The sequence below is a fragment of the Erithacus rubecula genome (assembly GCF_903797595.1).
Source record: "Erithacus rubecula genome assembly, chromosome: 8".
In the NCBI taxonomy this organism is placed as follows: domain Eukaryota; kingdom Metazoa; phylum Chordata; class Aves; order Passeriformes; family Muscicapidae; genus Erithacus; species Erithacus rubecula.
Window position 1 is genome coordinate 5466959 of NC_136659.1, and position 14982 is coordinate 5481940.

Here is a 14982-nt window from a genome sequence, read left to right on the forward strand (position 1 = left end):
TTGAATGTCTTCAGTGCAATGTAAAAGGCTTCCTTTACCTCTTAATTTCCTACAAAATATCCTGTATCTGTCCACTCCCTCACATTAAAGTAGAACACAAGCTCACCCCAGCTCTTCACTGTCTATTGAAAGAAGTCCTTGTGTTTGCTGTTGGTTACAATTTGTTAACAAATTCTTGAGTAAACTAACCAGTGCACCAACAGGTTGTAACAGACCTAACACTAGACATATTCTTTCAATTTCCACTTTACATTTAGTGAAGTGTCCAAAAACCCAGGAAATATATAGAAGTAAAAGTCAGGTTTTCACACTTCGGTTTAGCAGGAAAGCACTGCTAATTATTAATAGTGAGACAATTTAAGTGGGAGGGGTTTATATCCTTTACAAAATTTACTTGTTAAACTTGCCAAGACAAAAAATTACAAAGCTGTTTTTTCTCTCTTAAAATCATCAATTTAAACATGCGGTTTTCTGCAGAATTAACATTAATATAACTGCAGTGAGGATTCTGGAGAATTCCTCTAAAAGTATCTCCTCCCACCCACCAAGAGAACACTCCTTTTCCTTTGGCTGCAGCACCAAGTGGAAGAGCACGTGTAATACCCACAAATATTATAACTATATTAATCACTGTGTTTCCTGTTTTACCTGGGATTGGAGCTGAGCTTGCTCCTGCTCTGCTCTATGTGTGGCTGCCATTTGCTGCTGGAGTTCATCCAAGAGGTGTCTCTGTTCTTCCTTGAGCTCAGCACGGAGCTTCTCCATCTCCTCTGAGTGTCTGGCAGCCAGCTCAGAGATTTCCCGGTCGTGCTCTCGCTCATGAACCTGCAGAGAACACTCAGGTGAAAAACTTTCTTCAAAACAACTCCTCTTTAGCCCTAATTATGGGAAAAGAATCCTCCCCCCATCCCCACCTCCAAATCAAAAACACCACGGAAATAAACAATAAGTAGGATTTTGTGTCTCTAAAATGTTAACACTGCTTACATGACAATGCAAAATTACTTTTTTTTCCAAAATAAACCGAATTACAGCATGTACCTTTTTTATTATAGCAATCTCTTCCTTTCTTTTTTCTTCCAGCTTCTGTTGCTCTTCCACTTTGTCTTTTATTTCAGCATTTAATTCTCTTATCTGAAAACAGGCATACAAACATTTGCAATGGCTACCTCAAGCACTCCAAAATCCCAGGACTCCTGCAGTTATCAGGATTTCCTACCTCTCTCTCGTGTGCCAAACTCACTTCAGTCAATTCAGCAAGGTGTTGAGTCTCCAGCTTATCCATCTCCTCTTTGAAATGCTTCTCCATCTTGCACTGAGCCTCCTGGGCAGCCTGACAGGACTCCTGTAAGCGAGCCTCAAGCTCCAAATGAGCCTTTTTCAACTGGGCAATTTCTTCACTCAGCTGGCTTTTTTCCTCACTGTATTCAGCAGTCTTTTCCTTTATTTCAGCAGTAAGTTTATCAATTTCTTGGTTGCTGAGCTGTAACCTGTCCTCATAGCTCAGTCTTTCACGCTCCTGTATTTCTTTGATGTTTTCTATTTCAGCATTAAGCTCATGGATGTTTTTCTCAAGGTCCTCAATGATGCTAGCATTCTCTGCCAGTGCTTTTTCTGCTTTCACTAGATCTCCCTCCACACTGGACAGTCTCTCTCTTAAGGCTGTTTTTTCCTTCAACAAAAGTGCTAAATTTTGCTCTTTATTATTGATTTCAGCTTTGAGCAACTCCTGTTCCTTTAGCCATACCTCTTCAGATGGATATTTCTGACTGAACAGCTCTGCTATTCTCTGGTTTTTAGCCTTCTGGGCATTAAGCTGGCTTTGCAAAGCCACCAGCTGATGGCCAAGAGGAGCCTGCACTTTGCTTGTCACAGAATCAGAAGCTGTTTTCTGCTCCTGGCCATCTCTCACTAACTGCTCCTGAGCTTGTAGCTGCATCAGCAACATGTCTCTCTCCTCCTGGAGGTCTTTGACCATTTCTAGCCAGGTAGAGGGGTTTGACATTTGTGTTAGAGATGGCTGGCCTCCATCCTCACCCTGTTGCTTTAGTAGAAGCATCAGTTTATTTTCAAGTTCTTTCTCCCTCTCCATTTTCTGAAGAAGTTCTTTTTCACAACAGATCCGTGCTTTGTGCTCTTCCTCCACTTCTGCATGCCTATGAGAGGGCTCAGACATGGCTTTTTCCCAGTTCTGAAAAGTTTCTTGTGTGTCCTGATAAGGCATTTCCAAGGCTGACTCCTGATGGAGCTGTTCAGCTGGCTTCAGATGTCCCTCTGCTAAACACATCTCATCATCCTGTGTGTCCTCATGGTCTCCCATTTTGTTTTGCTGCAGGGAGGCATCTGACACACATGAAACAAAGGCCTCTGCACTCAGCTCTGCCTCCTCAAAAACATCTTGAGCCAAGGCACTGAGACATATCCCCTCACCAAGGCTGGAGTTTAGTGGAGAAGATATAAATTCTCTGCTGGGTTCTAGGAGCACACTGTGGTCTAACCCATCCATGCTGCATCTGCCCTCCTCAATGGCATGGCCCTCTGAAGTGCTGGACACACAGGAGTCCTCTGGGGTTTCTGTGGAAATGAGGTATTTAGCCAATATACCTTCATCACCACTGAAAAGCCCTGGTTCTGACAAGGGTTCTTCAGACAGGTTCTCCCCTTCACTACTTCCATTATCCCTCATGATCTCTGAATTCTTTGTTTCCTCTAACTGATCCCTGGAGGAGTCAGGCTGGAACTCCAGCTCTCCAAGCACTGGCTCATCTCTATCTTCTGACTGGTGTGCTCTGTCCCACACCTCCTCAAAACCCACTTCCTGCAACTGAGACATCCCTGATAAAATCTGCTCTTTATTGGAGACAATCTCTCCATCATGTTTTTGCCTTATATCTCTATTTTTTTCAGCCTCATAAAGCTGCTTTGCATTTAATTCCTGGATGTAGGAATTCAGCTTCTGAATCTCTTCATTCAAGGACTGCTTTTCTTTTTTGTATCTCTGGGCTTCCTTCACTTGCTCTTCTGCATAAGAAAGTTGATACTTAAAGCTATCAATTAAATCCTTGTATTTAGTTTCTATTTCAGATTTTTCCCTCTGAAAGTCTTCCCGTTGGTTTTCAAGTTTTTTCCTCAGATTTTCTTTACTCATTTCAGATTCTTGAAGCCTTATATTTAAGTCAATTATTATACCATTCAAATTCTGAATGTGTTCTTTAGAATTCAAAGCACAGAGCTCTTTCTTTAACTGTTCAAGTTCATTTTTATACTTTAAAATAATTTCTTTTTCATAAACCTGCTTGGCTTCTGCAATCTCTCTTCTGTAGCATTTCTCCAGCTCATTCCTCAAGTCATCCAACTGTCTGCAAACATCCTTCTCATGACTGATTTTCAGTTCTTCAATATGTTGCTGTTCTTTCACTTTGGATAAAGCAATTTCTTTTTTTAATTCTGTTATTTCTGAGTCCCGGAGAGAAAGTGTGTGCTGCAGGATAGACAAGCCAGATCTTTCTGATGTCAGTAGATCTTGAAGCCTTTTAATAAATTGTTCTTTTTCCTCTATGCTTTTGTGCAGCTCTTGCATTGCATCTTTCATATCTTCTTCCATTTGGGCAAACAGATTTTCTTTATCTTTGGTATTCTTAAAAAAAAGCATTACATTAAAAATATGTCATGATTTCATTTCCTTAAGCCTGTTGTTTTTAATTTGCATTCAGAAATAACAACATTTAAGTTTTCTATTTATGGCACTACAAGTTATATTCTTAAAGGAAACCAGGCTGTTTCATTAATGTATATGTTAGCCACTACAACAAATTCCAGTTATCACCAAGTTTGAAATAATTACAAAGCTATGTTTTTACCTTTTGAGAAGACTCCAGCTGTACCTCTAGACCATGTGCTTTCTCACGCAGCATCTGCAAATGTGCATTTTGCTCTCTGAGATGATCCTGAAACAAGCACATTTGCTGCTGGGCTTCTAATCCTTCATTTTTCCTCAGACTTTTACACCTCAGCATCTCAGTAACCTGGAAATATAAAAGGCACCCACAGTCAGGAGAAAGTTTATATCCAAACAATTCACACACTGAAGCAAGTGTATTTACAGATTTACCCTAAATCTTTCATTCTCAAGGAATAAAAATCATCCTAAAAAGGCAGACAATACTCATCATGTTTCAGATATCATTACTCACTGAAAAGATGCAAATGTTAGATAATTCATTCCTCTGGTGAATTTTCCAATATTATGAACCTATAAATCTAGCATTCTAAATCATTCTGAATTCCTCCAATATGAAGCAGAACTTCTAATGGACTGGACATGGCATTAAGAGTACAATGAACAAAACAGTCTTCTGTGCAAAGGATTTACAGCTCATTACTAAAGGTTGTTTTTTAACTCTCCACATCCCTTCCAATGAAAGTATTTCCCCCATCAGGGTAACACAAAATATGTTGCATTTAACATATTTTTCTCAATATGTGGCTAAAACCAAGCAAGAATATGTAAGACAGCATTAGTGCTTTCAGCTGTTATCAAAGTTGACATCCTTCCACAATGTGCATAATCTCACTAGACTTATTTAGAATATACCTGAAAAGCTATTTAGAGGCTTGATCCTTGTCTTTCAATGGCTTATCCTGTTGCAAATGCTAAACACCTACTGAGTAGCCTTCACTTTTACCACATTTTGCTGCTGCAACCAGGATTGTAGGTAGAAAACAGTATTTTTTGTTATTTTACAGAATTTCCTTTAGCAGACAGATTATTTTTCAGGGCATAAGCAACTCCTTTTAGATAACTCCTGGTTTGAAAAGTCCAAGTTTTTCTTTTTAAAATTTTTAAATCCCTTTCTATCCAGACTTTTAAGATATGCAATCCCATGTAGGGCAATTCTTATCCTGTAAACCTGAAACAGCTACTACACAGAACATTTCTTTTTGGTGAATACCAAAAGTCTCCAAGCACAACAAATACATAAATAAGAGACAATAGCCACTAGAACACTGAGCACCAGCAAGAAAGAATAAAGCACTTTTGAAAATACATTTTAAAGCAAAGAAAGGCTGCAGTATATCTCATTACCCAGGGATTAGATCCATGATCAACCTGTTGCACTGAAGCAGGTTTCTATGTGTCACAGATGCTGCTTGAACCATGTTATTTTAAATTTCTTTCTTTGAGCCAAGTCCCATTACCTCAGCACAGCAAGTTTCTGTCTAACAGCTGAGATGTTCCAGTTGCCCAAGCAGAAACTCACAGATTTCTCTGGCAAAGGACAAATGATCACATGCAAACCCAAATTATATAGCAACAGTTGTGTACAGCCCAAAAACCATTTGTGGCAGGACATTCCCCTACCACAGAAGAGCTTATCTGTTCTGCCTATCAGCTGGTGCAAGAGCTCAGGGCATCTTCCCCCCTCACAAGAATTTCTAACTGGTGAAATATCTCAGGCTGGACATCTGTCTGGTAGTGAGATATTTCTGGCACCATGCAGGTGGCATTCCCAGCTGACAATAAACATCTTGCCTTGGGAGAGAGATTGAAGGAAGATGAACTTGAATTTCTGACTGACACTTAGCTTTACAAAGCTACACCAAATTTTCCCAAGGCAGAAGTCTTCTGCACATTCCATGGCAATGTGTGGGGCTCTTCCCCAAAGCTGGGATGTCACTTTGTGGTTACTCTCTGAGGGGCTGAGTGAAAGGGATCTGTGTACCTCATCATCAGTTTGGTGGTAAGTTACATTGACTCCTAATCTTTATTGTTTCTTTTCTAGCTGTTAATACAGGTACCTTTATGTTGTGCACTATTTTATGTTATCTACTAATAGTTCTTTGTTTTACCTGTGTAATAACTCAGTTTAAGGTCAATTGTCTGCCTATTCAGTAAATAACTCATATTCATTCAACTGTCATTTCCTGCAGGGGTCAGAACTCACTTAGGTGTGCTTCACCTGAATTCAAGCTGCTGCCAAAAATCTGAACCTAAGGCAGGGAACCTAACACTTCCACTCGAACCATAACACCACCAACAACACTGAGTAAGATTCCCTAACAAGGGCTTCAGTGAGGAACAAAGAAGTGCAACGACCTTCAAAACATTATGCAAGCAAGTGGAAAGTATGAGGATATTTCCAGGACTTCTCTGTAGCAACCAGGAAAAAACCCTGCCTCACCCTGAAATTGTTTTCACTGCTGTGCTACAAACTGAACTGTGAAGAGCTACGTCACCAGCTCCATGTTTTTACATCCCTAAAGCTGTTCTTGCAGTCTCTGTAGGGCACACAGATTGGAGGAGAGGCACACCTGATGTAACTGGAGCTGCAAATCATGGATCTGACCAGCCACATGTGAAGCCTCCTCCTGCAGCTCATCCCGGTCTTTCCTGGCCTGTTGAAGGCAGGCTGTTAACTTCCTGATGATCTCATTCTGCTCTTGAACTGTCATTTCCTACAGGGGTCAGAAGAAGTGCACTTTTAACATTAAAATATTCTTCACTTATTTGGAACCAAGTAGATTTTCTTGAAGCAAAGCCATTAGAGAGTCTGTGGTTACATTTCAGTTTTAACCAACTTGTGCCAAAGAAATCTGTGTCCAAAGACAGCGGCAGGCATGATGGAAGAGAAGTCTTAAACTCATCTCAGAGATGACAAACCTAATCAAAAGTGATTTTAAAAACAAATTATGGGATACCAGAAATGAAATTGGTATTTTGACTTCCAAATTTGTAGTTCTCATTGGCATAAAAAGCAACTTTCAAAAAGGAATCAAGTTTTCAAAAAAGATACAATGAATACTTAATACCCCTTAAATTATTTCTTATCTGCCATCAACTCCTTTCAGTCATATGAAAGGAAGCTAATGAGATGGGATACATGAATCCTATTTTATGTCAATCACATTTATCTTTTCAATTTATTTGTCACCAACAGGAAATGTCATGTTTCCCCAATCCTAGAATGAGAAAAAGAACACATAAAGTGAAATGTAAATAGTCTTAGAAAGCACCTGACAATAATGTACCTTTACACAGAATGGCTAGAGAAAGGGAATGCAAAATATTTTTTTAATATTTGGGAAGAGGATGCTGCTTTTTGCACTATATATTAGCAAGGTGAAGTACTCACTAAAAAAAAAAAAAATAGATTTTTGAGTCTTGCAGCCTAAATATTTTTAGGCTTAAAATAAGGTAGTGTTATTCCATTACCCAATCCTGTGAAACATACCTGAAGCTGCATAGAATTGTTGTGCTGGGTGAGTTGGTCCTGCAGCTCATCCATTTGTAGAGTGAGTCTTTCCACTGCTTCCTGTTTCTCCAGCAGTCTGCTCTCCAGCTCAGCTATCCTCACCTGGCACATCTGAGCATCAGTCTCACTGTATTCTGCAGCAGAATTTATCCTATCTTTCTTCATAAAAAAACAAAACAACCCAGAAATGCATTTATTCACTAAAAATACCATTTTTGCTTTGTGATTAGTCTGAAAACAAATTCAGCTTCAAAGTTAAGTCCTGGGCAAATTCTACTTTAAAAGTAATTCAACACTGGGACTTTGTATCTAATAGAAACATTATATACATTAAGTCCTTAATGCTTAAAAATTCCAAGTTAAAAATTATCACAGATAATACCTTAAGGCACAAAAGTAAAGTAAGAGTATTGTGATTCTCTAGCACCAAATGGTGGCAACATGCCATTTTGGCATGTATTGGGATTTAAATACCTCCAGCTGTGAGGAAGGAACAGAATACCATCAATTTAAACAAAGCTTTTACATCCAGCTGACTGGATAAGTCCACCCAAACAAGAAACAACAATGTAAAGCTCTTAAATTAAAATTAAACTTCTGTGGTTTCTTGGGAACAACACTGTTACAATCATCATAGAGGATACAGTATTTGAGCTGGAATATTTTTGGTTGTATTGTATGAATCAATGAAAAATGAATCCATGTATCAATAGGAAACATTAAAAACATTCCAATTTCTCTGGGCAAAGTCTACGATTTTACAAAATCCAATTTTTTTTAGCAACCAATTTTCAGAGTCTTCTTTCAGCTCTATCCAGCATCTTTTACTAAAGATACATCCTTTCACACTTACTTCAGTTGCATGATCATCCAGTGGCTCCCAGCTAGACAAATCAGTGCTGCCCTAGTAAATAAACAAACAAAACAAATACTAAATCATAGCTATTTTAAATAAAAATGAGGACAATCAGAATTATTTTGGAAACACCTTAAGCATGAGCCAGAAAGGCCTGTGTTGTGAGAGACTGACTTTATGTTAAATCCAGCTGGTGTTTCATGGTGAAACGAATTAAATTGCAAACAAACAAACAAAAATATTATCATGTCTACTTAAATTTAGGGCTAATTCTCAACACTGATTCAATGCTTGATCCTCTGCTGTTGTAGCTGGCAAATATTTTGGCAATCTTTAATCTAGTACTAAAAGTTAGAAAACTGGCAGGAGATTATTTAAAAAACATGCTAAAACCATTCAGGTAATCACTAAAGCAACACCATTTTCTGGCACACAGATTTAACACAGCTTGATACGTTGAAAGAAGTGTCCCTCTCACTAAAGTCACAAGAAGACCAAGATGAATAGTGCATTATTTGGAAAAGGCAATCCACAGCTCTCCCTGCATTTTGAGTCTGCTTGAAGTAGCTCCCAATGATTACTGTCTCCCTGGAGGTATCCTCTCTAGGTAACCTAGAATTCCAGTTGCTTTACAAAACAGCTATTTTGAAAAAAGCTCCTTAGAAGCAGTAAGTGATTTTTGTTTTTTTCAATTCAGGGTCACAAGGACACTGCTATGGCTGAGTGACAAAACACATTTTTCCTTAGTGCAGACACTCATGTGTAGCTTCATAAAAGCCTTTGCAACGCTCACAATTATGTTGAGGATATCCTGCAAGCATCAAGGGTACCCTCACAACAGAAAGCAGGATAACACATGTAAATTTTATCCCCCATCACTGCAGGTTTGCAAACACACTAGTTTGATGATATTGTGGTATGTTGTGAAAACACACCAACACATGGAGAGGTGTTTTTGGTGAAGGCATCAGCTACCCAAAATTCTTTCCACAGAGAATGTGAATACCTTTAGAGAGCCATCAGTACATACATACCAAAATACATCAGACATAAGCTAAGTCACACCTTAAACAAATCTGTGGAAATACCATTTATGCTGGCTTTACAATGGCCACTAAGAGCTTGATGGAATCAATTATGGTTTTTCAGAAAACATTAAGCATATTTGAGCCAGCCAAGTGATACAAAACCAAATTAATGCTGTGCATTGTAAGGCCCTGGAAGTTTTTAATCTGTTGATCTCCCACTATTTCATGAACTCACAGCCACAGAAGCCTGTCTGCCCAAAGAGAAGTCCATGGCAGTGAAAGGTGAAAGGCTTTAATTCAGGAGGCTAACAGCTCCCTGGCAATAACACCATGGAGATGTCTTACTCAGTAAATAAAGCAAAAATAACCCCAGTTCACTCACCTCCCAAGGGCAGCTAGTGACCAGTGCCAGCGAGCTAACACTCAGCTCAGTAAAACAACCACCTGCTACACTTTACCTGAGTGGAGGGGAGGCAAGAAATACTAACACTTACCTGTTCCTCTGTGAGGTTGGTGTCTTGAGGCTGGCTCTGCAAGCCCTTGGCAGCAGCTCTGGCTGCTACTGGGTGCTCTTCCTTCGGGAGGTCATGCGTGTGGACAGCCGAGCCCTTCCTCTTCGCCGCCTTTTTCTGCGGCTGCGCGACGTCGCCCTTTGCTTTTCGCTGTCTGAAGCAAGCAAACTGTTCAGGAAAGATTGCAAGAGGTACAGGGAGAGGTAAGCAAGGAAAAAGTAGCAGGACCACAAGATTAACACAGTCATGGGTGACAGAGCTCCTGTCTTGATAAAATATGTGCATCTGACTGTGCCATTAAGCAACAAATCTCGCACCAGCACTAAACGCTCATTTCCACACAAGAATCAAAGTTTTGCTCAGTGAAACTTGGTGTGTCAATGATAATCCAGAATTGCAGCAAGACAAATTAGCAAAGCAACGAGTTGCCAATATACTAGAAGCACTAGGAAAAAATAATAATTGAGCAGAATTTCTGCAAGAGCAGCGAAACCAAGAACCCCCTTGTCATGGTGCCAGAACCAGCACACCCCTACAAATACATCTAAACAGGTCTTAGCCAGCGTCAGCTTTGAGATGAGGATTCACTTCCGTTAATTTTAATGCTCCTTCCCTGCCATCCCCTTAAGAGAACACAGCAAAACTTCTTTGCCAGAAAGCAGCCTCCAGTACATAAATAGAAAATCAATTAAGCCAGGTCATTTTAATTTCTTCTGTTGAAGAATCAGATGCTCTACTTTATCAGGCTGTCACAGCTCTACAAAGCTCCAGGGACTTGTAAAGAATGTCACTGACAATTTATTACCCAACTCTCCCTAACACTCTAAACAGCTTAAAAAGGATTATTGTTATTTTCAACTCTAGTATTGTGTTTAGGCAGCATTTCCAGGTAACAGCTCCCCCACAGCAGAAATCCAGACCTCCTTTCCCTTTCATAAGGAAAAAGACTTCAAGGTTAAAACCACAGATTATCAAGTGCAGTGTTAGATCCTTGTGATGAGACAAAACAGAGAGTTAATTGATGAGTGGATGTAAACATCACTGCCAAGTTCTACCTGCAATACACATGAAAATCCACTGCTTGACAGCTTGGTTTTCCTGTCAAACAGCAACCTTGCAGAAACATTTTCTCCCATTCTTCTCATTCAGATTGTGAAAAGGATTTAGTTTAGCTCCCCCTCCTTACAGCAACTTCTACTTGACAGCTCAGCTACTCAACAGGTGCAAAATTACACATCTGCTACACCCAGCAGCCTGCTTAAAAGGTGTATTTGCAGAAAGACATCAATTTCTTACTAGCTAATAAAATTCTTATGTACAAAAAACTTATTAAGATCACCTTCTGTAATTTCTACAGTGAGTAATACTAAAATGCAGATTAAATTAAGATTGCCAGACTTGTGCCTTTCATAATAAGCAGAATGAACAGACCATAAAGCTGCAGTGAGACACAAATACTATCCTCTGAAACCAGATGTCAACTCCAGCACTTTCTGATGGCAATGTATGTCAAAAATAGCTACAGCACTAATTAACCTGATAACATGGGGAAACGGGGCAGGAGGAAACCTGCAGATAAATGGAGAGTACAGGAAACTGCTGAAGCAGGGAAAAAGGGAAAACAGGAGTAAAACAAGCAGAAAAGATGAAAGGCAGAGAGTTGGCATTACAGAGAGCAGTTACTGATTCATGAAGGGAGACCAAGTGTCTCACAGTAAAATACCAGGACTTGGCATGACTGAACACCTAAACACCATACATTTTTAAATGCACAAGTCAAAGAAAACAAAACTTATTTTGCCCCATTCACACGCACTAAACATATAAAATCACAGTACATACCATGCAAAAAAAAATTCTAACTACACCTAAATTTTATGGAACTACTGGACTTGGTGGAGTGGCTGGATTCAAATGTGCTCCAGATTTATGGGAAAAATTCTATTTAGAGCAATATTGGTTTTCCAAAGCCTCTTATCTGCTACATGAAGTGTCATTGTAAGAGAATCTCAAATTCACAGCCAGCCATGTAACATGAAGTAATGAGTGTGAATGTGAAGAAAGCAAGGCACAACTGCCTCTGAGTCACCACAGTGAGGTCCCATCATGCCAGACTGGAATGATTTAACCCTCCTTTTGCTTTCTAGAACCACATGCAAAGGTGAAAGATGTATCACTGCCACAGGAACCCTGAGAGCACTGTCCTCCACAGTATCCTAAGCAGCTGTTCCAACACAAGAACACCTTTCTACAGGTACCAGTGCACTGCTACTTCATTTCACTAGGACCACTCAGTTAAATTTGATGTATTACTTTATGTGCTTCAGAAATAAACACAGAGAAAACAGAGCAGAAAACCACATCAGCACCAAACAGAAACAGGTTGTTCAAATAAACATTAGTTCAGCTCTTGGATACAGCAAACACAAGCAACAAGTGCTCTCAGACAAAACCAAGAAATATTTTCTAGACCTTCCTCAAAATGATGAGGTGGGAAAACTTCCTGGAAAAGCTGAACTCATTTTTCAGGTCCTAACTGTAACAAAGAGGTGGAACAAAACTCCCCACACCTGAGGTATGGCACAGAGAGCTGTATAACTAGAGGCACAGATGGCCAACATGCACACTAATTACTGTGAGGTAGAAAAAAAACAAGGAGAAAACAGCAGCACTGAATAGTTAGGCTTGTTTTGTTTCTCAGTTACTACCTTGGCTATGAGCACTGCATTTGTTAGAAACAGGAATCTGAGATACCTGATACAGTACTTAGCTGCCAATTACAATCTCCAATAAATACAACAGTTGGCATTATCATTATTCTTGGGTGATAACTTAAATGCATCTCAGAATGGCATTTTTATTCCTACATGAAAAGAATAATGCAAGCACTGGTTTGAAAAGGAAAACATTTCGATCGTATTTCTTTGCCAAGTCATTGCTTAACAGATTAAAATCTAAGGATGCTAGAGATAAAATAACTCATTTCATGGAGGGTGGGGGTGAGGCAAAAAGCCCTCAAGAGCTCACACCTCCAGACTGAAGCAGTATCAAACTGCAGTTACATCAGAGTGATTGCTGCAAGAGGCCTCTCACACACAAACCAGCCTCACCCCCATCCCCTGCAGTCAGGAGTGCTGTCACTGATGTGTAGATGGCTCAGAAATGAGCTGATGGACACTGAGCACTTCTGTGCCACACTAGAGATGGGATCACCTTAAGCTGCTCTAGCCTGCACCACAGGAAGGAGAACCTGTACTATTTTCATGGCAAACAACAGTTTTCCAACAGGTGGGAACTAGTAACTTATTCAAGCTAAGTCTGTCACATTTTTCTAATCACAAACAGGTCCTGCACCTGGAATTAATTTATGTTAACAGCAGTCATGCCACACTAAAGTAACCTTTCAACCTTAACAACTCCTGCTCTCAGAGCTCTCTTTCTTGAGCTAATGCTCCAGCTGTTCTCCAGCAGAGGAGTGTGTTCTCACAGCACATAGCAAGGCTGGGAAGGCAGTGCTGAGCAGGAGCAGGCAGTGTGGAATCCATGGCAGCATCAGGGAGGGACAGGCTGGGGATAGAGGAGCTGTGCTGCCAAACACCAGGCTGCAGCTCCAGCTACAACCCTGCTCCCTTCCAGAAAAGCTCTCCTTGATTTTCTTGTGCACAGCACTGGTGAGAAGCAGCTGAAACAGAAACACAGCAGACAGACAGGACAGCTCCTCTGAGCCCACCAGCCAGATATCCAGACAGGTTTCCTGCAGAAAGGGCAGGGTCTGGAAAGATCTGATGGGTCTGAACTTCCCACGACAGCCTCAGCTATCCCTGTCCAGCTACAGCCCCCATTCCAGTCCTTGTGGAATGGTGAGAACTAGAAAGCCAGAAGGGAAATATGACAAAACCAGCTCAAAACTCATCAGAAATGCTGAATTAAAAGGAAAGCAACCAGGCATTTTCAACCAGCTCCTCGAGCATCATTACCAAAACAAAGCAGAGGTTTTTATCTAACGGGGTTAGCACCTAACCAGCGCTAAATACATGGCTGCAGGTAATAATTACTTGGAGAATGTGCAGGTAATAATTACTTGGAAAATGTTATCCTTATATATCAGTCTCATCCCGTGAGCTCTACACAAGTCCCTAAAGTACAGACAAGTGAAGACACCTAAATGTTCAAGACTTATCAAGTGTTTGCTACGGGCTTGACTGAGAACCAACAAACCAGGCACACAGGCAAGGGAATGAACAGCGGAACAAAAACACAACACCAGCTCTTTGGCAACCTCAACTGGAAACGCAGCGTTCCCACAAACACGGAATCCTGGGCAAAACTGGGAGGGTGGGAAAAGAAATAAAAAACAAAAAACAAGGAAAGGGAAGCAGAGCCTGAGGGGCGGTACGTGCACCGCCGGCAGCTGCTGTGTGTCCCCCCGAGGCAATGTTTCGCAGAACCGCCGCTGGGCACGGCTTTTCCTGCGGAGCCCCGGGGAAGCAGCGCAGCCCGGCTCCGCCGCTGCCCGCACGGACCCGCCACGGAGGGGACAGAGCCGGGGCGGGCTGAGGCGATGCCGCCCCCCGGCCTGCCAGCCCTCTCAGCGCACTGAGAGCCTCCGCCCGGCCGGGAGCTCTTCCCCTCACCTTAGCCCTGCCCGCCTCCAGCTTGCGCCTCCGCGCCTCCTCCTGCGCCTCCATGAGGCGGCCGGGGCGCTCCGTGCCCCCCGCGTCCTCACGGCGGCGGCAGCGCAGATTCCGTCATGGCCGCCCAGCGCCGCTCCCCGCCCGCCGCCGCGCCAGCCGCTCCGCGCGGGGAGGAGCTCTGCGCCCATTGGCCGCAGCGCCTGACGCATGGCGGGCAGCGACCAATGGGAACGGCTTTCCTTAGCCGGGCCCCGCCTACCCGCGCTAAATGGCTGCTGGGATACCCCGGGCAAGCCGGCGCCAAACCTTGGCCCCGCCCTCTCCGCGGCGCGCACCAATGGGAACGGCCCGCGCCATTTCAAAAGGGCCGCGGTCTCCGCTCAGCAAGTGAGGCGGCCAATGGGGAGCGGAGATTTGCAGGCGGCCGGTGGGGGCGTGGCTGAGGGCGGCCGATGGGGGCGTGGCTGGAGGCGGCCAATGGGAAGTGGAGATTTGCAGGTAACAATGGGGGCGTGGCTGGGGCGCCAACGGGGGAGTGGCTAGAGGCAGCCAATGGGAGATGGAGATTTCCAGGTAACCAATGGGGGAGTGGCTAGAGGCAGCCAATGGGAGATGGAGATTTCCAGGTAACCAATGGAGGAGTGGCTGGAGGCGGCCAATGGGGGAGTGGCTGGAGGCAGCCAATGGGAGATGGAGACT

At 42.2% G+C, this 14982-nt stretch overlaps 1 protein-coding gene across 7 annotated transcripts in view; it reads right to left on the bottom strand.

Annotated features, from left to right (window-relative positions):
- PCNT (pericentrin) overlaps nt 1–14448 on the bottom strand; it is a 68777-nt gene extending 54329 nt beyond the window's left edge. For 5 of the 7 annotated variants that reach the window (XM_079311057.1, XM_079311055.1, XM_079311056.1 and 2 more), the window contains exons 1-9: nt 14284–14445; nt 9632–9817; nt 8107–8157; nt 7233–7412; nt 6313–6456; nt 3861–4025; nt 1220–3637; nt 1042–1134; nt 649–825 (exon numbers count right to left, since the gene is read on the bottom strand). In XM_079311057.1, the coding sequence (XP_079167183.1) occupies nt 649–825; nt 1042–1134; nt 1220–3637; nt 3861–4025; nt 6313–6456; nt 7233–7412; nt 8107–8157; nt 9632–9817; nt 14284–14337 (3468 nt within the window). In that variant the 5' untranslated portion in view covers nt 14338–14445. Of the gene's footprint in view, nt 1–648; nt 826–1041; nt 1135–1219; nt 3638–3860; nt 4026–6312; nt 6457–7232; nt 7413–8106; nt 8158–9631; nt 9818–14283 lie in introns of all 7 variants that reach the window. The other 2 variants (XM_079311059.1, XM_079311058.1) reach the window with 2 other exon arrangements.
- Between the last annotated feature and the right edge of the window lie 534 nt (nt 14449–14982).